This window comes from Tachyglossus aculeatus, chromosome 17 (assembly GCF_015852505.1).
Source record: "Tachyglossus aculeatus isolate mTacAcu1 chromosome 17, mTacAcu1.pri, whole genome shotgun sequence".
Classification (NCBI taxonomy): domain Eukaryota; kingdom Metazoa; phylum Chordata; class Mammalia; order Monotremata; family Tachyglossidae; genus Tachyglossus; species Tachyglossus aculeatus.
The window spans coordinates 23,486,795-23,512,549 of NC_052082.1; the positions used below are offsets into that span (position 1 = coordinate 23,486,795).

At 42.0% G+C, this 25,755-nt stretch overlaps 2 protein-coding genes across 2 annotated transcripts in view; one reads left to right on the top strand and one right to left on the bottom strand.

Annotated features, from left to right (window-relative positions):
• Positions 1-1,945, top strand: part of UGGT2 (UDP-glucose glycoprotein glucosyltransferase 2) — a 115,054-nt gene extending 113,109 nt beyond the window's left edge. The window contains exon 37 of the mRNA XM_038759255.1: positions 1,055-1,945. Within this exon, the coding sequence (XP_038615183.1) occupies positions 1,055-1,077 (23 nt within the window). The 3' untranslated portion in view covers positions 1,078-1,945. The remainder of the gene's footprint in view (positions 1-1,054) is intronic.
• A 2,656-nt stretch (positions 1,946-4,601) lies between these two features.
• Positions 4,602-25,755, bottom strand: part of DNAJC3 (DnaJ heat shock protein family (Hsp40) member C3) — a 65,679-nt gene continuing 44,525 nt past the window's right edge. The window contains exons 10-12 of the mRNA XM_038758918.1: positions 15,380-15,512; positions 13,771-13,919; positions 4,602-9,118 (exon numbers count right to left, since the gene is read on the bottom strand). Of these exons, the coding sequence (XP_038614846.1) occupies positions 8,961-9,118; positions 13,771-13,919; positions 15,380-15,512 (440 nt within the window). The 3' untranslated portion in view covers positions 4,602-8,960. The remainder of the gene's footprint in view (positions 9,119-13,770; positions 13,920-15,379; positions 15,513-25,755) is intronic.

Genomic DNA, 25,755 nt, shown 5'->3' on the forward strand with positions numbered 1-25,755 from the left:
CTGAACAGAATGACTTTTTAGAAAAACAATCTGGAAAAGGAGTGAAGTACAGCCTGGAGAGGGGAAGAGACTTAAGGCCAGGAGATCAGCAAGGAGACTGATGCAGTAATCAAGCTGGAACAGTGTGGTGACTGGATGGAGAAGAATTGGGCTGGGAACCCTGGAAATGAGCAAGAAGAGCTGACAGGATTTGGTGATGGATTAAATATGGAAGCTGAAAGCGAGGGAGGAGTCAAGGATAATGCCATGGTTATGAGAAACTTGGAAGGCAGTTGGGAGGGTTGTGCCATCAACTGTGATGGGAAATTTAGGGGAAGGATCAGATTAGGACATTATCCATGGAGTTGCCTCCAACCCAAAAGTTTTCCTGCAGAGGTGCATAGGGATATTTAAAATATTTATAAATCAAAATTGTTTTCTGTCAGCATCACTGTTGTCATTGCATGCAACATTATCATCATCATCAATCGCATTTATTGAGCGCTTACTATATGCAGAGCACTGTACTAAGCGCTTGGGAAGTACAAATTGGCAACATATATAGTCCCTACCCAACAGTGGGCTCACAGTCTAAAAGGGGGCGGGGGGGCGGGCATCATAGTTGTCTCCATTATCATTAAACATGGATTGTTTATTTAATCAATGGCATATATTGAGCACTTGTGTTTAGAGCACTGTATTAAGTACTTGGGAGAATGCAGCACAAACATGATCTCTGCCTCCAAGCATGCTTATAGGCAGATGGGTGACAGACATTAAAATTAATTCTAGATAGAAGGAATGACAGGGTATAAGGATATGTACAAAAGTGCAGTGGGGCTGAGGGTGGGGCGAGTATCAAGCAATGTTTGACAGGGACACATTAGGTTAGAAGAAACTTTAAGGAAGTTTGCAGTATGTAGAAAGGTACTGAAGCCTTTAAGAAGCTGCATACCATGTCCTGAAAATACCCGCTCAAGGGCCAGAACTTCCTTTGTTGCAAACCCCTCATTTCCTCCCAGTCCTTTGTTTTTTACAGTTGCATATACTAAAATACCCTTTCCCTCTCTTTCAGGCTTCCAACGGGATGAACTTTAATTTATTTGCCTTCAAAAAAAAAGAAGTGTTTTGAAAAACACCAGTTCTGCTGTGGGCCATGGACTGAAAGATGTCACAGCTGCAGAAGCTTGATATTACTGTTTATCACTGCCCAGGTCAAAGGTTCACTAACCAAAACTCAGATTACTTAAGACCTGTTCATGTACCGAGGGTGGCAACGCAAGCAAAACTTATTTTGGTTCTGAATTACTTTTCTTCTGGAACCGACCTGCTGGTCCCATCATTTGTACTATAGAAGCTTTGAACTTAAGCCAGCGGCACTGTCAGTGTACAAGAGAAACTTTCTAACGGAGTCCTCAATGATGGGATCCTCAAAAATCAGGTATTCTTGCTCCATTTCCCTCTAAATCCGTGCACCCGAGTTCTCTAGCAAAGTGTATCTGCATATGGGATGATGAACCAAATACACCTGAAGTTTCAGATGCTGGATTTTTCACTGTTACCACATTCTACTTCTGCACAGACTTCCAGAAAGAGATCCTGACAGACTCGGACTTCTAGACATTAAGGGCATTTGGTTTTAGTAAGTGGTGCGATGTCAATGGGTATTTTTGGTTTACTAAAACATATGTTTGCCTTATTTAAGAAAAATGTGTTACTGTCCAATGTGAATTCAGGGAAGACTTCATAGAGAACTGCATCTAATTGGTCTCTGAGAAAATGGTTGGCCAGAGTGCACTGTTACTGCAATAAAAATATTTTTAAATTGGAGTTTTCAAATTAAAAACCTAGGAAAGATTTTATGTTGACCTTTTTCACACTTTTAAACAGCAATAGTGTCTCACAGTTTCCTTTTATAGCATACAAATCTGAATTTTTCCAAATTAAAACTCACACTGTCACCAAATACTGTCTGCTTTTTCTTCCACAGTTTCTTCCAGAGTGGAGTCTTCCTTTTTGTCCTGGTTGAGTTTTTCCAGCACCTACTTAGCTGTCCTGAAAGAACCTAGGGCAGGTTAGAAAGAGATTTGGAAATCTAATCCAGAAAACAGGGTTCTGTCCAGGCCTCCTTGGATAGAAAGGGGCATATCGGTTCAATGGACGCTGCTCCCAGGATGGGCATGAACCCCTGAGGGGCTGCCGCTTGTGGCACAGGGAATAGCAGGTAGAAACAGAGACTCAGACCCCCCTCCCCTATTTACTCCCCCAAGTCCACTCCCTTAGAGGCAGAAAGCCAAGACCAGCTAAAGGGAGCATCGAGCAGCAGATAGGTGGGGGCTGTGATAATGGAAGGTGCCCCTTTTGGCAGAGTCTGGCTGTCAAAAATGTGTCACTTGGTGTGGTGCACTGTACTAGGTAAAGGGGGAAGGACAGAATAACCAAAGTGGGGGCTCAATAAATGATACTACTGCTACTACTACAAATATTTCTATTTTCCCTTGTAATGTAAAAGTCCCAATTTATTTTGACTGAGCAGCAGGGTCTAAAGAGCACAGGTCTGGAAGTTAGAGGTCCTGGGTTCTAACCCCAGCTCTGCCACTTGCCTGCTAAGTGACCTAGGGCAAATCACCTAAGTTTGCTGTGCTTCATCATCATATCATCAATCGTATTTATTGAGCGCTTACTGTGTGCAGAGCACTGTACTAAGCGCTTCGGAAGTACAAGTTGGCAACATATAGAGACAGTCCCTACCCAACAGTGGGCTCGCAGTCTAAAAAGTGGGCTCACAGTCTAATAGGTGTTCTTCCTCCTACTTGGACTGTGAACCCCATGTGAAACCGGGACTGCGTCCGACCCAATTAACTTGTATCTGCCCAATACGTAGGGCAGGGTTGACACAGTACATGCTTAACAAATAATATTCACCATTTTTTTCCTAATTACAGGAACTGATAATGGAAAAAATGTCACCAGTATAACAGAACATCTTTCTCCCCAACTTTGTAAATGATTTTTTTTTTCTTTTGCTGGGCAAAAAAACTACCAGTGAGGTGAAAGCCAGTTTTTAAATCAGTGTTTAAATATAGTGCCCAGATTTGTGAATGGCCAACTTAACCCTTCAGAAATGTCATGGGCTAAAATCTGCAACATTTTAACAACTAACAGTGTGGGAGCAAGGAAATCTGTTCTAAAGGCAACAGCTGTCATTTGTTTTCATTTAGGGGGCTGGGGCGCTTGGGAGTGTAGCTAAGGATAAAGTCTCAGGTCCTCACCCCAGTGAAGTGACAAGGACCCACATAGTGCCGTTTTTTTTCATGGACTCACGGCTGTCACTAAGGTTGGATACTTTAAAACAGCGCTCTTCATACAGTAAGCACTCAAATACCACTGATTGATGCCTCAACCTTGACAGTTGTGTTCAAGAGAGATCTTGGCCAGGAGAATTCAGGACAAGCCTAGCCTAAACCTACAATTGTTCAGAGGTTGCCTGCACAAAGGGAAGAAGGCAGGAGAGAGAGGGGCAGGTGAAGAGAAAAAAATGGTGACATTCAGGGCCAGAGGCGCACACTTACACACCTTACGAGGTTATTCGTCTCCAGAGGTAGGTGCTCCCTTTCCCCCAGCAGTCAGCCCAGAAGAGGAGCTACGGCAGGAACTGGCAGCGGCAGGAAGACAATGCAGCATGGAGAAACTGTGGCAACAAAAGAGAGCAGCAGCAGAGCTAGCTAGTAAGGGGAAAGTCAGAAGGTGTAGCAACAGTGAGAAAGAAGCAGCAGCAACAGTGAGAAAACAGCAGCTAGGAATCTAGTAGCAGCTAAGCGCTTAGTACAGTGCTCTGCACACAGTAAGCGCTCAATAAATACAATTGGTTGATTGGAGAGGAAAAGGCCACACTGCAGTGGTCTTGGCAACCCCTCTGTCAAATCGGCCTGACCTTGTTGCAGGGTCACTGCTGTGGAGCCCTGCCTCCCACGGGCCAGAAGACCTGCTGTCTTCCTCTTGCGAGATGGGGAAGCCGGTCAAAATCTTCTGTCTATTCCACCTAAATTGGAACTTCTGGTCACCTTAGACACGTGACAGCGGACTCCAATGCCTCAGTCAAGCAGATAGTGGGAGGATCTAACCTTTGCACCCCACTCCCAAAGTGACAAGAGACAGTGTTCAGCTAGCTTTGGGAAGAGCCTAAGATCCTGCAGATCCATCATGTTGGTCTCCAATTTTATTGGTTGGGTTCAAAAGCAAGATTAGTGCATAAGGCTCCAAAAACGTTCATCTTCTCTGGCACAATCCCCACTCATGTTGTACTTATGCTTAAATATTAACCATTTTTCCCAAGCAGATTTGGGCCCCAAAGCCTTTTTTGACCAAAAACAAAAAATGATCTACAGCCCAATGCAAACCAAGGCCTCAACTTAATCAGCAAGCACTTAGTTCCTTTCTAAATTTTTTTGTGTCTTAAGTCCTCTTCTCTGGAATCAAACTTTGTGATTGCACAAGCCAAAACTGAGAATTTACTTGTTTTCCATCACAGGGAGTGAGGGGTGAGGGGTGTCAGGGAGGCTGACCCAAAATGGCCATTGGCAGCAGAAATTCTGTCTTGCAAGAAAAGAGATACACCGAAGTCGCCATAAATATTTTTATTAAATGTGAAAATACACTGGCATAAAAATAGTACCTACATTTGGAGACATGTCTTGACACCCATGTCAATGAGTCTTAGGTTACTTTTTCGTATAAAACCTTCTAAGATATTGAGTTGCTTACTTAGGCTAAAGTTTTGCCTCATTCAAGAAGCATGACACTAGCTTTAGGGCATGGATCATACTTTAATTTAACATTGAGAAAGACCTCCATTCTCCTAGCTCTACCCTCCTACCATCTATCCCTTTCATAATGGGCAGAAGTTGAAATAAACAGAATAGTAGGTAGACAAAGGCAGCAAAACTTGTTACTCCCAATGCAGAGTGACTAATTTACCTTAAGCCAGAGGCTGTAAGCAGAACAATCCCAAAAAAAGACTGATTTAACCTTAACCACTACCATCCCATTCAAATTAAGTAATAAACTCCATGTCACTAATAGGGGTAGGCATCAGAAGTCATTTGATTTAAATTGCTAAGGAGATATTAGTCACAGCTGAAAGAGCACTTGCTCTTTTTCTGAACATGGAAAAAGCAACTATACTCATCAACACTACACCGCTCTATTCCATTTCTTCATCTGAGTACTGCACTGTTTGCTTATAGGTTGGCAAACACATGTTCTGGGAAGAAAGAAACCATGATGTAGATGGAGAAAAAAACATTTCAGTTCAAACAATCTGGTGGTTTAGAAATGCTGGCTATGGGAGAGAGCTAAGCCCAGAGTGACTCATTTCATGAAGCTGCATAAAATGCAGTGTCAAAGAAAGGCTTGAAAACTGACCAACTAGAGATTTCCATTCTGGACAGATGGACGTACCGCACGCATGCATGCACACACGCACACACACACTCACACATTCTCTCTCTATAGAAAACTATTCACTTGGCCAAATCTTCTCAAAAGGTGAAAATATTTCACTTGTCCCCATGAATAAACTGTGACTACCTTTAGATTTCATTCTTCTAATGGACATCTTTGGACATTCTCTTTGGGGCAGACATCATTGGGAAAATGGACAAAAGGCAATCTTCAACCCACTTTGTCAACAAACTCCCAAGCTGCTTTCTATACTGACAAAGCCACACAAAGTTTAATACTGTTCTAATCCATAGCTATTTTTTTTTTACTTCTAAAGTACATTGGAAGCTGGTTATTGTCAATATACAGTTATATGGTACTCACCAAAGAAGGCTGCTCAAATTATGATCAAGTTTTCATTTATTCATGGTAAAAAGAACAAATTGTAACAACTTCTCAGACTTCAGATATGAACTGCTTTTAAGACTGCCCTTTAGGAACCAATTTTTTTCCACCACTGGTATAGAATGAAGTATTTAATACTTTTTACAGATATTGTCTCCCAGTAGTCCCAGGAGGCTCCACCACTGCAAACAGAAGCAACTTCAGGGGCTCATTAATAAAGAGAAGCATGAATTTCAGAACAGGAACACAAAATAACGAGGGAACAGAGCATCTCTTCCAAGGCTTCGAGAACACTATTTTGCACGGGCTTGTCTGTTCCCCCTGCAAAACTGAAGAGAGTTTGGGGAGATAGCAGCCAGCGGGTTCCAAGGAAGTGGCGTAAAATAAAGTCAACTTTAGCTAATGCCCTTCTCACCAGAGCACAATGCTTCCTCTCATGACGAATGCCATGACCTTTGTACTTTGGGCAGCTGGGGGCAGCTCCTGATCAGAAATAGGGGGAAATGGTGGACCGAAGTCTTCGAGGCAGGATGACCCTAGCAGGCCCCATATAGCTCTCCGAGCAGATTCAGAACTTCAGGGACAATTTGCTTTTTCCTAAATTAGCAGGGATGCTGCCCGAGCTCAACCTCACACTTCTTCTATAGAGTTGGCACTGAACATTTGACGGAAAGGGTTCAATTGAAAGGATTTCCTCTGTATTTGTTTTGGTGATCGAGTAGATCTCCTATTGCACACGCTGGGGGAATGACTACAGGCTAGGGGTTCCCGACCTCTGAATTAGTGGAAATCAGATGAAGGTTGAAGCCAGAGGCCTACCATCTCCCCTGAGAGACTCTTCTCCCTGATCATCTCGGGTACTCGTTGGCTAAGTCCTCCCCACATGCTTGCATCCTCTTCATTCATTCGTTCCTCCAATGGAATGAGGCAAGATTTGTTAAGCGCCTTTTCCTGACTTGCCAACAAATGCACAGACTTGTTTGATGCCAACCAGAATCAATCTACACCATGCCAAACTCAGTGGACCGGGGCGGGGGGGGGAGCGGTGGGGTAGAGATTGTGGAAAATGCTTCATTTCGCAAGATTAAACGTCTAACCAAGCAGAGTTCAAGCCACAAAGAAGGGTGAATCACTAGGCAGAAATTCTAGTTTACACCGTAAACTGAACTCTCTGAATCACATTACATAAATAAAATTTAAGACTGCTTAAAAAGACAGATGAGCAAACAGCAAAATAAAATCACAACGGAAAAGGCTAATTAGTTTTCAATTTGTAATGTTAAGTATCCTGATAAGAAACAAAGGTAAACAGTTGCTAAAACCAACACTTTCTATAAAGTGCATTTTCAACACTTCATTTGTCAAGTTACATTCAACAATGTTGGAAATGAACAAAAAGGATATCTTCCATCTCCTTCCTAATCTGAAAGTTACCTTTAGGAACAGGATTTTGTGCTTGGATTAATGCTGGCTTCAATACAAAAACCTTACTTTCTAATTGATTAGCGCTCTTGATTCAACATCCACAGCTCTGAAAAAACTTGGTCTCCATAAGGGTCAATTTCCCAATGGCTCCTGACCACCTGGCTGGGAAGGACTGAATTGGTTTTCGGCTCATTCACAGAAGCAGCTGCTTTTGCTTCAAAGGTATTCCTGGAACTCCTTTAATAGAGACAGTGCTCTTATTTAAGTAATCCCCAGGTTAAGATCGATCCCGATTCTTGTAACATACAAAAACTGAACTTGCTAAAACCTGAACAGTGTCTCCTAAGGAACTTGATAGGGGAAAGGTCACCGAGGACACTACCAACCTCAGATTTGATCAACTTTGCAATTCTTTTTTCTAATCCTGACAGTGGCTCAGCTGGGAGACCTTGCATTGCTTTAGCCAAACATGTGATGTCTGAACTCTCGACATCTGACAAGGAACTGATACACTGCCTAGTGAACAGAGCAGAGTAATGTTCATTGAAATCCAGCCATCAGACCTGTCTGCTCCTGGCACCAAAGGAAAATTCATTCCGGAGGGGTTAAGAGAAGTGAGAGATTACTCCTTAGGCCCACAGATCCTTAATAGGCCACTTTAAATTCCTAAACAAATTCTGGGGACGTAACGTTTAAAGCACATAGGAACTTAGGGGATGGAATACATTTTCTTTCAGCTTCCAAGTACTTTCTATTACTTTAAAGAATCCTGCTACATCTCAGAAAGACAATTTTCAGCAATGGATTATCTCCATTAGGTTGACTGTAGGGTTCTGATTTTAAGTTAAATGAAGTGCCAGGTGGTCTCCTAATAAAACTGTCCTGAACAAATCTCGCCCACCTGCTGAGCAAAAGAATAAAAAAGGTGGTTAAACCCCAATCAAAAAGCCTAATTCAAACTAATTCATAGATATGTCCGTAGCAAGTGTTCCAGATGAGGAAATTTTTCATTTCCCTACTGACAGCCGTGATGATCATACAAGAGAAACATAATTTCCACTGAATGCAGTCAAAAGGATGCTCATATTACTAAGCAGACACTATAGAAACCATTAACTGCTCTGTTTGCCTGTTCAAAACACCATTAGATGCTCCCCTCAGACAATGCCTGAGACAAGACGGCCAGCAGAACAATGAAGTTCAGAATTTGGTCTAATCCATCATCTTTCCCTTTAAGAATACTGAAATATGAGCCGATCTTCCAGCGATGGTAGCTGGGTTGTTTGGTTTGTCTGTGTGTGCCTCCACAGATTTAAACATAAGACCACCACCTCCTCACCTCTCCCAACCAGGGCACCACGATTGCTCACTTGGTGACCAGAGTCGGGATTCCAAACGCTCCGATGCAGAAAAACTGGCACTGTGTTTGTGTTTCCTTGGGGGCCGGGTGCCACCCCACCCATGAGTAGCCTGGAAAATCCCACCTCGGCTGCTCTTACCCAACTGAAACTACAGCCTCCCCAAACTGTCCAATCTGAGATGTCCAGAATGAACCAACATCGATTCTTCCTAACGACACAATTCTTTGGTTAGGGACAACAGAAGGATTTAAAAATTGAGTTGGGGTCCTGAAATAAGGTTTTTTTTTAATTTAAAAAAAAGAATTAAGAAGAGGAGGGGCAGCAGCAGGGAAAAAAAAAAACTCAATTTCAATTGAAGTGGAATTTAAATCGAAACGGTCCTCCTGAACTGAAGGGATTAAAGCCTTGCCATGAGTTCCAGCTCCTGTGGAAGGGATTTCCACCACCGCCTTGTTGACTCTCTGCATCCAACGGGTCTTCTCCTTCATCAAATTTCTTCCTCATTTCTAGGAAAGAAACAGCAGAATGAGGCCCTGGAGCCAAATCAGAGCTTCTTACTGATTAAACTGGGAAGCCAGGGAGGGTGGGTGGGGAAAGATGCTCATTTTTAAATAGCCTCAGCAGAACCATCTGGCATATAGACAAGTTTCCACTAAAACTGACCCTGCGGAGTCTTCTGCCTTAAGGATATTTATTGCATCATGGGCACAGGACATTGCAACAGCCTCAACTCAAAATGCAATTGGGGATGGAAAATGACAAAATTGGGTTTTGGGTTTTGTAATCCATTAGGTCCATCTCCTTTTTTTGCTCACAGGTAAAAAATATAATTCTCTGGTCTGAGGCTGCCAAAGCACTCACACACAAGAGCAACATGCTACAGAGAGATTAAAAAAAAAACCTGTGGGCGATTGCTTTCCTAATCAGAGCTGCTTTGTTGTCTGGCAATGGTGCATTAGCGCACAGGCACCTATGTGCAGAAAAGCCTGAGTTCTGAGGAGGCATACAGACACATCCAGTTCTCCTAGAATCGTCGAACCCCTCACTAAGGAAGACTCCCGGGTGTAGTCCCCATCCTAGCCTATACCACTGCATAAGCACCTGCACAATAGCTTTTACCAACCTCGAACATCTCTACCAACTCTGTCATAGTGCACTCTCCCAAGTCTTTAGTACAGTGCTCTGCTCATAGGAAATGCTCAAAAATATGACTGACTGAACCCGTGTCCCACGGTACCCACAGACTCACACTATCCGAAGAATGTGCCCTAAATCTGCCATTACATGCTAGCCAAAATGCACTGCAGAAACAGGTGTTGTAGCAGAACTGATTGCCCAGGGAGACATATATCAGCAAGAATAAATCAAGGATCTGGGAATGCGCAGCACGAACGAGATAATTCTCACTTTAGGTGCATTTGAATTCTAAGTGTACATCACAAGTACCTGTTCAAGTTTCCACTGGATTTGTTTGCATTCTCCTGAAACACAGGACTGTAATTGGATGATAATTACATTTGCATCTGGGATCTTTTGTTAATTTCCAAATAACTGAAATACTTCCTGGAGTTTTACCAAAATTTTAGTTCTGTGTTCAAGGTACAGCTTCTCAATGTAGCACCTGTCACAAATCTGAATCTTTGGGGAAAAATAAGTTCTCAAACTCAAATACCCCAGGGAAAGAGCAAACCTGATTTGAGGGCTGAGTTTGGGAATTTAGTTGCAAAATGACTTTGGCTGAGAATGGTGATGCTTGGGTTGGATGGCTACAGCTCCCGAGGTAGATTATCTTCACCAGTCATCCTTACTTCCAAACAGGCCGACACAGACACACACGGGGTTATCGACAAGTAAAAGCGGCAAGTCAATGTCAGGTTCCTTTTCTTGCCCAAGGGTTTGAGAGTGGGCAGCAAAGGCAGCTGCACAAACCAGGTCGCCCTCCAACTGTTAACTGATTTACCTTTCAGTTAATTCCAGAAGTTACTTGATGGTAATTTAAATTTGAGCAAACAAGCGCAACTGAAAACCACCTCGGGCATTCAGATTCACAATGACCTGCTGCTGAGAACAGTGGGCTCAGCGAAGTGTTAAACACTTTGGATTCTGAAATAAAAATAAATCCCGACAGAATAAAAACTGCTAATTCCTCCTACTGCGGGTGGAGAAACCATCAGCTCATTAGACAGCCAGATTCTCAGCTGTTGGCTGGAGGGGGTGGAGGGGAGGTGCAAACAGCTAGAGTAGGACAATCAATCAATCATATTTATTGAGCGCTTACTGTGTGCAGAGCACTGTATTAAGCGCTTGGGAAGTACAAGTTGGCAACATATACAAGTCCAAGTTGACTCCCAATCTGCAGTCCAGGGATCCAAAGCACTCGTCAATGCATGCCATGAGGCCCTTAGCATTTACCAAAACAAAGGACTTGGGCCAAGAAAAAATCCATTTTGCCTTTAGAGCAGAACAACTGCATTGCATATGGATTTTTTTAAAGCACCACAAAGTCTTTGAGAAGAGCAAAAACAAGCAAGGGACTGCTGCCATTGACTGGGCACAAATACTTGGGGCGGTCATCCATTTAGAAGGATTCAAGCGGGGAATGTGACTAACAAGTCTGTTATACTGTTATATTCATTCATTCATTCAATCGTATTTATTGAGCGCTTACTGTGTGCAGAGCACTGTACTAAGTGCTAGAAAGGTACAAGTTGGAAACATAGAGACGGTCCCTACCCAACAACGGGCTCACAGTCTAGAAGGTTATTTGAGATTGTGCTGTACTCGACTGTATTGCACTCGAGAAGCAGTTTGGCTCTATGGAAAGAGCCCGGGCTTGGGGGCCAGAGGTCGTGGGTTCTAATCCCAGCTCCACCACTTGTCAGCTGTGTGACTTTGGGCAAGTCTCTTAACTTCTCTGTGCCTCAGTTACCTCATCTATTCAATGGGGATTAAGACTGTGAGCCCCACGCGGGACAAGCTGATTACCTTATATCTACCTCAGCGCTTACAACAGTGCTTGGCACAAAGTGCTTAACAAATACCAACATTATTATTATTACTCTCCCAAATGCTTAGTACAGTGCTCGGCATACAGTAAGTGCTCAGTAAATACCACTGATTGATCCCGGGTACTTTCTGATCTCTTGTTAGTATGGATTTTATATTGTGTTCTGGATGGACCATGGGCCACTACAGGGGATTATTCTCTGAACAGAATGACGTACTGTCAGAAGAATTGGTTGTGCTCACAGTATTGGTTAAGGTGTGTGGACTCATTCATTCATTCAATCGTACTTACTGAGCACTTACTGTGAGCAGAGCACTGTACTAAGTTGGGAAGTACAAGTTGGCAACATATAGAGACAGTCCTTACTGATTTGCATTTATGTGGCATTTTTCAGGAACATAACCCCTCCTATCGGAGAACTGTCCAGAAAGATAAGCTCATTCAATAGCCACATTTTGCTATATTTATTCAACCTCAGCAGTCTGAGGCATTACTAACCCGACTGCCCGCATTTGACATGCGTTCTGGTCATGAAGAGGAAATTTCAGTAAAATCATTTCTACTCTGTTGCCCACAATAGGTGAAAGGCCATATGCTTAATATATAAAAATGCAGGAATTTCCTTCACTAAGAATACATCAAGCATCATTAAGGGCAAAGCCTAGATCTCAAAATACATTGGTTGGTGTTCCATGACAGCAAAACCCGGAAGGGTCAGGTACAGAGTGTGCAACTAGAATCTATTTTCTAAGAAAGTTGTTCAAGGAAATAACAATAATAATAATAATGGCATTTGTTAAGCGCTTACTAAGTGCAAAGCACTGTTCTAAGCACTGGGGGGATACAACGTGATCAGGTTGTCCCACGTGGGGCTCACAGTCAATCCCCATTTTACAGACGAGGTAACTGAGGCTCAGAGAAGTTAAGTGACTTGCCCAAGGTCACACAGCAGACATGTGGCGGAGCCGGGATTCGAACCCCTGACTTCTGACTCCAAAGCCCGTGCTCTTTCCACTGAGCCACACTGCTTCTCTAATGAAATGAAGCTGGTGCATGATTCAACTTCATCATAACTCCCCAAAACCATCCAGCATTGCCAATTCTCTCCACATCAAGCAGAAACGCTCGCTAACTCCTACCTGCCATTTATTTTAATCCCTATCTCCCCGCTAGAATGTAAGAATCCTGAGGGCCGGGGGCATATGCGGTTACCTTTACAGCATTTTCCCAGGCACCTAGTATAGAACTCTGTGCAGAGTGAGAACTCAATAAATACTATTGATTAATGAATGAGACTACAAAGAGAAAACCATTTAGTGATGGTGGGCTTATTTTAGACTGCAATAAGAGCAACTGTGTGTCCTCGGCTATAATTACTGAAATCAGCTGCCTAAGATGAGTTTCACACCAAGATAGTTAGTGTATGTACAGTCAATCTAGTTAGCTAAATCCTCCTCAGTCCTCCTTGAGTCTTTTCCCCAGCTGAGAAACTCTCTTTCCCTCCCATGTACTATAAATACTCTGCCACACTCCAGCACTTTCCCTTTCTAAACTCTAATTAAGTTAATTACATTTTTAATTACTACCATTCTCCTGGATTTTTTCCTTAGTTCTTCTACCAGGACAACCTGAGTGGGTGTAGAGATGGATATGGGGAAGCAGCGTGGCTCAGTGGAAAGAGCACGGGCTTTGGAGTCAGAGGTCAGGGGTTCAAATCCCAGCTCCGCCAATTGTCAGCTGTGTGACTTTGGGCAAGTCACTTCACTTCTCTGGGCCTCAGTCACCTCATCTGTAAAATGGGGATGAAGACTTTGAGCCCCCTGTGGGACAACCTGATCACCTTGTAACCTCCCCAGCGCTTAGAACAGTGCTTTGCACAAATAGTAAGCACTTAATAAATGCCATTATTATTATTATGTACCTTCTTCATGCTACATTCACCTCAGCAGTCTGGGAAGAAGGAGAGTAAAGCTCCTTTTGGTTATCTAGGGAAACCAAGCTCATCTATATATCTCTCATCTTTTTTTGAGAGGGGCATTTGGGGAACAAGAAGGGTGAGGGAATAACATCTCCAATCACAAGTGCTTTCAGTAAGCGGGGAAAAAAATGGACAGAACAGATTTTGATTTTACTGAAGAAAAAGGTTTTTACCTGGATCAGAAAGGACTTCTTTAGCAGCTGCTATGTCAATGAATTTTTTCTCTGCTTTTTTCTTTTCTTCTTCATTCTGGAAGTTATCTGGATGCCACTGTAGCGCTAACTTCCTGTATGCTTTAATGATTTCTTGTTTCTTTGCATTTCTAGGAAGGACAATGCAATAGTGAATACTTACAAATTGAGCAACTTTTCAAATACCACCTCACTGAAGTGGAAAGCAGTAAATCAACACAATGACACAGCAATAAAATCACTCTCCCCTTCATTGTTTGCTGTTTTCAGGAATTACATTTCCAAGATAGAAAGCTGTTTTCTGCATTTTCTCTGGTACCAGTACTCTGAGGCCAAAACTGATTTGGTGATCGCTATGAGATTAGGATATTAACTGTATATAGGGGCCCCAGTTCATCATTATGTTTGTTTTTTAAGACACTAAATTTTAAAATGTTCTGGATTTTCAAGCAAGTATTATTCAATCCCGGGAATCAGAAATAAAAACCACTGGTTTTCAGTTGTCTCTTGCAGGGGAATTTAGTATTTTTAAGATTTCAAATTTAGTGGAAGCACCCCAAGAAAAGATGCTTATTTGAATCTATGTCACCCAGACTCTCCCTTGTGTTTTCATTAAAAAGGTAAGAGCAATCACTCCACTTTGTTACTTCACTCTTCAGTGCAGATTTCTACAGATCCACTTCTGAGTTTCTGCCAGGGACCATTCCCAAACACACCCTTGGCTTTTTAGAAAAAGCCGCAAGTCTCTTTCCACATCTTCATTCCCCACCACAATCAACTAAGTCCACTTCCTTATGATTAGGCTGCCCCAGGTACCAGCAGAGAGGAAATGATAAAGGAGCAGGGGGCATATCTAATTCCCACTTCTATATTCTCTATATATTCTCTATATTCATTCATTCAATATTTATTGAGCGCTTACTGTGTGCAGAGCACTGTACTAAGCGCTTGGAAAGTACAATTTGGCAACAGATAGAGACAATCCCTACCCAACAATGGGCTCACAGTCCATTACTACCAATTGTCTCCCTTAACACAAGCACAATTTCAGAGCCGAGGGGTTTCCAGAATTCCAGTGTCTGCTTGGTTCTCTCTGTGGGCTACAACCCGGAGATCCACCTAGTCTGGTCTCTGGAAGCTTTGTCCTTCACAAATTCTATTTCCATCACTGACTAAGATTTTGAAACAAGATGGAGAGCAAAAATTCTGTTCGAGAAAGGACGTTTTTGTTTCTTGTTTCAGTGTGGAAATGCTTTAACTGGCAAAAGGCTTCCTACTCTGAGTTTAACCATGAAACATCAGGTCAATCTTAGGGCTCCAAGATATAGAAGTTCTCCTACTAAAATGAAATGTTTTCCCTTTTCTCATCAAGGCCCAAGTACAGTTCATAGAGGTGTAATTTTTCTTCACTCAGTGTTTCTGCAAATAATGTCTACATAGCTTTACTGAGTTTAAAAAGGTTTTACCCTTATGGTTGAATATTATCATTAAAGTTAAATGGCTGTCAGGAAAACAAATAAAATAAGGTACCCTTCAAAAGTACCCAATTACAAACCTCAATGTGGATTTTAAATAAATATTAACAAGTCACCTTTTTACTCCCAGGATTTTGTAATAATCTCTTTTCTGAGACTGCTTCAATAGCTTCTGTGCTTTCTCTAGACCTTCCCGAATCTGCTGATCATTTTCATTGTGTTCCTGAGCAGTTTCATAATCCTGAATAGCTGTCAAAACACATTAAAGAGAATGCTGTTGAGAAATCATAGTTCTTTACTTTTCTTGATACTTCAATTATTAGCCTGTTTCCAAATCAGTATCTCAAACTTTTCCACTCTTTAATCAGCCTAAAACAAATTAACTGCGCAATTAACTATTTAAAGCTGTTGTTGTTGAGTTCCATGGCTCAGGCTGCATGATGCATGCTCAGGACTGAGAAGGGTTGTCCCTTTTAGTGCGCAATTCCTCATCCAACCTCCCGCTCCCTCTTTCCAAAGATGTTAATATTGGAATATTTTTCAGCATAACCCTGGTGTGATAGGCATGTGGATTCAGTACCTGGTTCCCTAGTCTGTAAGCTCACTGTGGGCCGGGAACCGGTCTACCAACACTATTGCATTGTACAATCCCAAAAACTTAGTTCAGTGCTCTGCACAGGACACTGAAGGGAGTTTCAGATTTTGGATTTATCAAAAACAATTCAAAGCCCCTCTATACTGTAAGTTTGTTGTGGGCAGGGACCTACTCTGCCATCTCTGTTATAATGTACTCTCCCAAACTCTTAGTATAGTGCCCTGCACACAATAAGTGCTCTGTAAATACAATTTCTTTAAAACAAGATGTTTCTTTGAACCCAGAGTCATATGAGAGATTTGCTTTTAATTCCAAAGGGGATAGCCAAGGGAAAGAAGAGGTCCTAAAGGGTGGGAGAAAAGATCAAGGACACTTTTGGAGAAGGGCAGGGCCACAGGACAACTGCAAAGTGAAAGGAATTAGAAGGGGGAGAGAACTGCAGCAAGAAGAAAGAGCTGTCAGGGTGAAGCAGGAAGGAAAATTCCGTTTACTTGTCACAAGGGGAGAATGAACTTTGGTGGGACCACTGCTGCAAGGGGAAATACAGAGAGTGGGGATGCCTGAGAGCTTTTCAGAGACCCAGCTAGTGGCAAAAGGATTTGGAGGGCAGTAGAGGTGCAGTCAGCAGTGGACGCAGCAATAGAGCACACCGCAAACTAAGTGCATCAGGGCTGCATGGGACCCATGCAAATGACATGAGCTGAAGACAATTTACAGAAGTCACAGGCTAACATCTATCCTTGCATTTTCCAGAAGTCTCAAAGCCCTACAGAGGAAGTTTACATCAAATGTAAACTTGGAACATTACAATCTTTCCAAGGAAGCAGAACTTGACAGCATTGGAAAGTCAAAATTTTCAATCCCACTAAAACCACTCCACCACCACCCTGATCAGTGGAGTTTTTACACTAGTGAAACTTACAAATAGTTAATACAATCGTTACATTTAAAACATAAATAATTTGCAACATAGTATGTGGCACAGAAAATGCACCCCTCTCCAAATGACTATTTTAATTCCAATTTGACTAATGGATTATTCTAATCAGTTTAAAAGGTGGACAGATTTTATATGCAATTTTTATAGTATTTGTTAAGCACAATGCCTGTCCCATATGGGGCTTCCAGTAGGAGGGAGAACAGGTATTGAATTCCTCATTTTACAGTAGAAGAAACAGAGAAGTTACGTGACTTCCCGAAGGTCACGCAGCGGGCAAATGGCAGGATTAGGACTAAGGTCCTCTGTCTCCCAGGCCTATATTCTATCCACTAGGTCACAGTGCTCCCCTTTATTCAAATAACTTTAGAATTAAATTAAAATTAAATTGGTACGGCAAGAGTAAAGCTGAGGGAAGTGTAAACTGAATTTCAAATTAAATTCACTGTTAATATTGCATTCTCACAGGGAAGCTTCATAAACTTTTTCTCCACATGAATTTTATAAGCTAACACCGTGATTTTACTTATTACTTTTATTTGCAAAGCACTTTCATGTTACCTCATTTTTGTCCTCACAATTCTCTGTGAGGTTGGGGAAAGCAGGCATTTTTCATTCGTTCAGTCGTATTTATTTAGCGCTTACTGTGTGCAGAGCACTGTACTAAGCGCTTGGAAAGTACAATTCAGCAATAGAAACAATCCCTGCCCACAATGGGCTTACAGTCTACGGGGGGGGGGGGGGGGGGGGGGGAGGGAGACAGACATCAAAAGCAGGTATTACTAGCCACATTTCAAAAATGAGGCATACAGTAGTTAAGTGACTTTAATTTAAGTGACTGTTATCCACTGGCACAGCCATTCTGTCCCTGAGCAGCTGGGTTTGTAGTCCCAGGAGGGGCCCAGGGATTTTCACACACGTGCACTGACCATGCACAGTAGGCAGGGGTGTGGCACATCAATCGTATTTATTGAACGCTTACTGTGTGCAGAGCACTGTACTAAGCGCTTGGGAAGTACAAGTCGGCAACACATAGAGACAGTCCCTACCCAACAGCGGGCTATGGCGCTTCTTAGGAGATGTGCTATACTATATTCTCCCAAGTTCTTAATACAGTGCTCTGTACATTGTAAGCACTCAATAAATACCACTGACAGATTGATGCGATCTCCCAGGGACCAAGGTAGTGAGGAGTGGTGAGGGCATATGACAAAAATACCCCTCTTTCGAGTTCCAAGCTCTCACCTCCAGCCCAATACTAATTACAGTAAAGACTTCAAAGAATTATTACTCCTACTCTTCTCTCCAACTCTCCCCTTTTCACCACTCCATTCCACAATAACTAGTCATTCTGAATAATTCTGCATCAGCCCAGGGCCAAAACCACAGGCACTCTCTCCGAGCAGCTTTTGGGAAAACTGCTTTAGAGGCAGGTCTGGATAGGGCACAAAAGACAGTAGGCGAAAAATAAAGCAAAGTACTCCTTGGCAGGCGTCACGTACATGTCTCAAAAATATTCACTAGTGGCAAGATGAAGTCTAGGCATTCCCCCGATTTTTCTGAATGACAGGGCTGCTCCTCGTCTTCCTCCTCCAGGTTGGAGCAGGGGAGGGGGGTTAGGATCCCCTCTCATGGAAGGCCAGGGATAGTACTGTCAGTAGAGTCCTTAAGGAGAGCCACCACCACCATCATCAATCGTATTTATTGAGCACTTACTATGTGCAGAGCACTGTACTAAGTGCTTGGGAAGTACAAATTGGCAACATATAGAGACAGTCCCTACCCAACAGTGAGCTCACAGTTCCAGGCCTGGAGATTGCTGTCCCCTCTCGCGCCACTGTATATCGAGCAATGGCACATATAAAGGGTCAGTGGTGTTGCTTGGGCAGTGGGCCCTTTAAGCTGCCACTGAAGACAAGGGGACATAAAACACTAGACAGCTCATGGTCACTGGAGTGACAGCCTCCATAAATGCCCCTGTAGGATGGGCTCTCAGGCAAAGGACTGCAGGCTCCTTATGGGCACGGAATGCATCTGTTTATTGTTATATTGTATTCTTCCAAGCACTTAAGTACAGTGCTTTGCACACAGCAAGCGCTCAATAAATACTACTGAGATATGGCACCCTTGTGATACTCAAATGGTCAGTGGCATTTAGAGATCAATTTGCCCTCTCTTAGCTGGACCATGAATTTAAAGGAAACAAAGTAATTCAATACAAGAAAAAAATAATTTTAGACCTAAGAAACTTAATATAATGACTACAAATTCTAGAACTAGAGGGCTAGGTATTTTTTTATGTAAATGAAACCATTACTATCACAGGGAAAGATTTTTAAGTACTGCACTTCAATTTAAGGAAACTTCAGCCGCTTTCCCAAGAAAACAGTGAAAATGAGAAAGAGGCTTTTATTTTTGCAACTCAAATATTCAATTTTTTCTTAGAGACAAACACGGGTTCCCACATAAAAACAAATCCACATTACTGTCCTAAAGTAATAAAAAGTACTCAGACTAAAATCTTGATATGCTTTCAGAAGCCTATTTTGCATTTACATGTAATGAGCAATTTTCCTCTTTTGCTGCATTATAATCTTGAAAACCTCATTTGATCCAAGATGCTTGGGATTTTCTAAATAAGTATCTGCATCAGATTATTTTCTGGCAGATGTTTCTCAGCATGTGTTAAATTTATCTTTTTGCTATTCCTGTGCAAGACAGCGGGAGGTGCTGGCCAATTTATAGGTCTTTGACACTGACAACATTGTGCAATTCTGTCTGGAAGTGAGGTATTCAAAAATAAATGTAGAAAGAATACTTGTAGCGTCTTAAATGATCCCATGAGCTTTCCAACAAATAGACTTTTTGCTTGGGCTGCTAGCATCCGATAACAGCTAGTCAACTAGTCCTCCTGTGATTTATCACTGGACCAAAGCACTTTGTCTCTTGCTGACATTCTTACAATGCTCTATCAAGTAACTTAAAAAACATATTTTAGGGCATATGTGCTGTAAGGCCAGGGCCACACTATAAACCTCTGGATTTGATGAAAATACCAAAGGTTAAAGCCACACTTTGTTATTCATTCAATTTATCTATGTACCAAATATATCTAATTTGATCTGTAGATTATAAAATAACGAATTTTTATGGCAAATCCACAAACGAATTGGCATAGTACATTTCTGACTACAGTCTAAGTCATTTATGATGTCAACTAAGGATAACCATTTAAAAGAAAATTTATTCCCAGTGATGTAACTTGTATTTTTATATAATGGAGAGTTATGGCAATTTCTTTCTGACACCAAATTGAGAAGTTAAAAATGTCTCATGAGAAAAAACAAAAAACAAGCCTGGGACAGGGTTACAGCTCTGCACACAACTGATGCTCGATACGCACAGCATGACCCTGGGCCTCAGATCAGCGCTTAGAACAGTGCTCAGCCTTAGAACAGTGCTTTGCACATAGTAAGCGCTTAACAAATGCCATAATTAATTATTATTATTCCTTATATGTAAAATGGGACAAAGAAAGCTGCTCTTCCCACTTGTGAGCACTATGACCCCTGTGTGGGTAAGGTACTGTGCTCTGCTGGCTCCTTAGAAAGCATTTTAGCCATTAATGGGGGGCTACAGACCTCACACTCAAGAGGATGCTTTCCAAAAGGGAAACAGATATCCTGAGAAGATGAGTAATTTGCTATAGCTCATACCATATAACAACAGAAGTGGAAAAAAAAAAACCAAGTGAATAACCTGTGACACCGGCGTGCCATGTACTGTGCAAGCACAAAGGAGCATTCAAACATCTAATGTCCTGTCAACTATTTCCTGCTTTAGTGAAAGAGCAAAAGGATGAAAAAGTGATTTTCTTTTACAGAAGACAGGCCACAGCTGCTGGCACCCAAAAGACAGAAGGACCTGGCAGGGGCAGGAACCTCAGTCCCTTTCATCCATCCAGCCCAAAGGGCCACTGCAAATAATTTTCAGAATGGCCACTTCAAAACCTCTTTTCTCCACCCCAATGGAGGCAATTTTAGGCACATTTAAGGCTCCTCTCACTCCTGTCCACCATCCATGAATTTATACAACTTTTAGAGACTGGCATTTTCAACCTACACAACTTCTGGAAGAAAAAAAAATTCCAAGTGCTTCTCACTATCACTGCTTGCAAATTTTTTTTTTATTTCCTCCTCAAAAATCAAGGAGGAAGGGGAGAAGGAAGGATTATGCAACATGGAATATTGTATATTAAAAAATATCTGCCTTCCAACAAGATTCCTTCTCACCAGATCCGACTAAATACTTCTTTATGATATACATCAACAAAAGAGCAGTTACATTTTTATTACACAATTTCTCCACTCTGCCCTTCCAACTTAATGTGAACTCATTGAAAACGGATCTTCCATCATCTGAAGTATTCTAACCACCTTATTCCTTTGCATGCTAAGTCTATAGCAATTATACTTTGACATTTCAGTGATATTACGCTGCTTCTGTAGAGCAGAAAGCAAACACATTTACGATTAGAGAACTCCTGTACTTTACAATCAATCAATCGTATTTATTGAGAGCTTACTGTGTGCAGAGCACTGTACTAAGCGCTTGGGAAGTACAAGTTGGCAACATATAGAGACAGTCCCTACCCAACAGTGGGCTCACAGTCTAAAAGGGTGAACAATCGATGTTCACCTGTCCCTAAAACAAAAAATGATTATACAATGGGCAGTATCAAATTAGGTCATTTATTGCTAGTCCATTTACCATATCAGATTGGCCCATTAAATTCATCTTCCTGTTTTGCACTGACCAAATGCCACCATACTAGGATCACCATTGGCAATTAATGAGTTTCATCCGATATGTCTCTATTCTTCACTACAAAACCTGGCAGGAGAAAATACTTTTCTGGGTGGTGGTGGTTTTCCAGGAAAACGGAACAATTCACTCAATGTTTTACACTGGCCTTTCCACCCAGGCTAAAAGTGCTGAAGGAGTTAGAAGAGCTTAGTCTTGCTGCACCTCTTTTTTTAAAAAAATGCTATTTGTTGAATGCTCACTCTGTGTCGAGCACTGAACTCAGCACTGGAGTAGACACAAGATAGGTTGGACACAGTCCACGTCCCGCATGGGGGTCACAAACTTAATTCCCATTTACATATAAGGTAACTGAGGCACAGAGAAGTAAAGTGACTTAACCAAGGTCACAAAACAGACAGGTGGCAAGGCCGGAATTAGAATCCAGTTCCTTTGGACGCCCAGGCCTGTGCTCTGCCCACTCGGCCAAGCCGCTTCTCTAACTTCATTGGGTCAATCTTCAACTCTTGGTGGGTATCAGGATGTAGTCAAGGACCACGATCAGACTGGGATTGGGGTGATCTCCAGCTATGTCCAGAGAGTTTGGCCCAGCACAGACTGTTCCCCTACCACCATGGAACCATCCCAGCAGGATCTCCTGACTCACTCTAGGAAGTTCTTTGTGCTTAAATATCCCATACTGCAATTTAAATCCATCCTTTTCTATCCTGAAGGAAAGAACAGCTCTCCATAATCTTAAATTCCACCCTTCTATTCTAACACTTAATAACTCCTTCAGTCTGCACTTTTAAATCAACGTAATTATTTGAGCCTTTCCTCCTACGAGGTCTTTTCTTAATGTTCTTCAAATCTAAAGCTATAGCAACTACAGTGGATACAACACAAATGAATACTAAGAAGAGGGACTTTGCCAAATCCACCGCACTTGGTCAGAAGCTGGAAATAAAAATGGTTTTAACTGGGGTAATACAATTTTCCTGACATTCTAATAGAAAACACTTCTTATGCATTCGGTCTCCAAGTCATTGAAGGATTTCTTATTTTCTGATTATCTGGTATCCTGAAACAGAATAGGTAGCATTTTCAGTGATTTTAAACAGCTGGGAGTTTCTTGTGTTAAGTGCTGCACCTTCTCAGAAATGCTTTTACTTTGGTGCTTTTTGGTATTTTTTGTGTTTTCCTGTCCATTTTTCTATGGACTTTCAAAGTGCCTGGTCAATCTGATCACAAGGGTGGGGGGGGGGGGGGGGGGGGGGGGGAGGAGAGAGAGAGAGAGAGAGAGCGAGAGAGAGAGAGAGAGAGAGAGAGAAGTACCAAGGGAGTCAGAGGATCTAGATTCTAATCCTGGCACTTCTGTTTGCCTGTGCGTTAGTTTCCTCATCTGTAAAATGGGGATCCAATACCCGTTCTCCCTTGCCCATTGAACTGTGGCCCTAAGTCTGGCCTGCTTGTCCTATATTTACCCCCAGTGCTTACTCCAGTGCTAGGCCCATAGTAAACACTAAACAAATGCCACAATTACTATTTATGTCTGTGAAAATCACAGAAGCAGTCATTTCCCTAGCCCAAACATGACTGCGAAGAGCACTTTAGTTGTTTTGCTTGGCCTTAAATAGGGATTGGATTGCCACAACCACACCTGACAAGCCTTAGTATTTGGTCAACCTTAGCACTAGCGTGAAGCAGCGTGGCTCAGTGGAAGAAGCGTGGGCTTGGGAGTCAGAGGTCATGGGTTCTAATCCCAGCTCTGCCACTTATCAGCTGTGTGGCTTTGGGCAAGTCACTTAACTTCTCTGTGCCTCTGTTACCTCATCTGGAAAATGGGGATTAAGACTGTGAGCCACATTTGGGACAACCTGATTACCTTGTATCTCCTGCAGCACTTAGAACAGTGCTTGGCACATAGTACGTGCTTAACAAATACCAAAATTATTATTATTACCTACCAACCTAAATCCGTCCCTTAGAGAAGCCTTTTCCCCTTTGTTTTCTGGAGTGGGAAGCCAGCTGGTAGGATTCCCTTCAAGTAACCCTTCCCCCTGCTGCTTCCTACAGCTGCCTCTTTCAGAGGCTTCCATGAAATATTTCCTAGGTAAATAAAACGAGGTGCCAAATCTTCTTCCCTACTCAGTGATGTACTAACACAATCCTCGACAGAGAAACACATGAAACCTCAATACTCCACAAACTGTTGCCCTTGACTGGCTCTCCCTTCCCTGTTAAGTCCTCCAGACCACATCCTTCTCCACCTCACGGCCTTTCCCAAAAGGCACCCTCTTCTAGTGACATTCCCCCTGAAAAGATCCCCAAGTCCCTGGGCATGGCTTCCCATCAATAGCTCCTAGAACCTGTCTACATTGGTTTATTTATGCTACTCATTCATTCTATTAGTTTCATTTTTACTGATTAAATCTCTGTTTTTCCAGCTTCGATTCTACATATACAATCCATGTCTACCATTCCCCATTAGACTCTAGGTGCTTCAAGGGCAAGCAATCTCATCTTTACTTTTACTGTACATTCCCAGGTGCTTATTGTAATACTCTGTCCACAGCAGCCATTCAATTCAACCTAATAAATGGATAACCAGAATAGTTTAATACTCATTTATTCATGGGCTTAGCTTTTACTCTCGGACATATTCACCTTATGTCTATTGCCTACCCAAATTTTCCTTTCACTTTGTCAATCAATGGCATTTACTGATCACTTACTGTGTGCAGAGCATTGTACTATGTACTTGAGAGAAAAAAATAGAATTAGAAGACATGATGCCTGCCTTAAAGGAGCATACAATCTAATGGGAGAAGAGACACTAAAAAAGATTTCATATGAGCAGAAGAAAGAAATGGGATACATATATGAATTAGTGCTTAAGTAGTAGGGTAGGTAAAAGATAAACAAAATGGCTATGAAAAGGCATAAGTACTTAGGTGATGCAGAAGGGCTCAAGTGGCAGTATGGGGAACCAGAAATTAACTGAAGACAGCTTCGTGGAGTAGCTGACATTTGAGAGGCTTTGACAATCGGCAGAACATCCCAGGGGAGCTGGGTGGGGTGGGGGGAGCAATGAGGAGAGACGAAGATGGTAGACTCCAACTTGACCTGTGTATTTCAATTTTGTCCTCTGCGTGTTTCACTTCTAATTGGTCAGGGAACTCTGTTGTAATTAATTATCAATATTAAGACTTGTGAGATCTACCACTTCTCATTTTAAGTTCTACTTACAGGTCTCTCCATGGGTCAAGCTCATTTACTAATCTCCACAATTCATTCCGTTGTTCTGAGATAGGCAAAATGGAGGTCCTTACACAGTAAACTATGGTTGAAGCCAGTTTGCTATTCACAGTGAAAATACAGAGAATGAAATAAGTTTCCATTAACTTCTATACTGTCTAAAATCCACCTTGGGGGCTCACCCAGTTTTAAACACAGAAAGGCTTATGGTCTTATCTTCAAATATGAAGTCTAAAGATAGATGCCTTTCATAACATAAAGTAATTCAACAGCCTTGAAATCCAACTAATCCTGTAACACAAGTAAAGCATCTAGTAATTACCCTTCAGTGTGGGATTTTTGCCTTTCTCCTTGGACCCAATAGCCATGATCACATGAGCCCTCCACAAATGTCAATTCATTTCACTGTCTTCAAGACTTTTTAACTATACTCAGATTCACTTTGATTCTAATGAGTGGAAAAGCCTAAACATTTTTCAGGATATTCTCCCTCATTTGAGCTTTTGGGCAAGTAATCACTCACTACTCACCCATGTCTACCACTCACTGGCTAAACTCTATTCTGGTTTTGTTATATTTCTATTACCTTTCATTCAAGCTAGTTAAAGTGTTGGTGGAGAAAAGGATTAATTTAAGACTGCAGGAGACAATGTGAAAACTTTCTTATTCTATTTTGGAACTTCTCAAAAAAATGGACATATTTTACACTACAATATCTCCCTTTTAGGAAGTCAGCCGACTTTCCCATTCAGAAGCTAGATGAGAGTCAATTTGGGGGAGTTTGAAAGAGAAGTTCTAAGGCAAATCTGTCCTACTGCGTAACAACCAGCCCTTTCCCTTCTAAATCCCTCAGTTGACTCCCAGCAAACCAATTTGCTTTTTTTTGGGTCCCCTATATA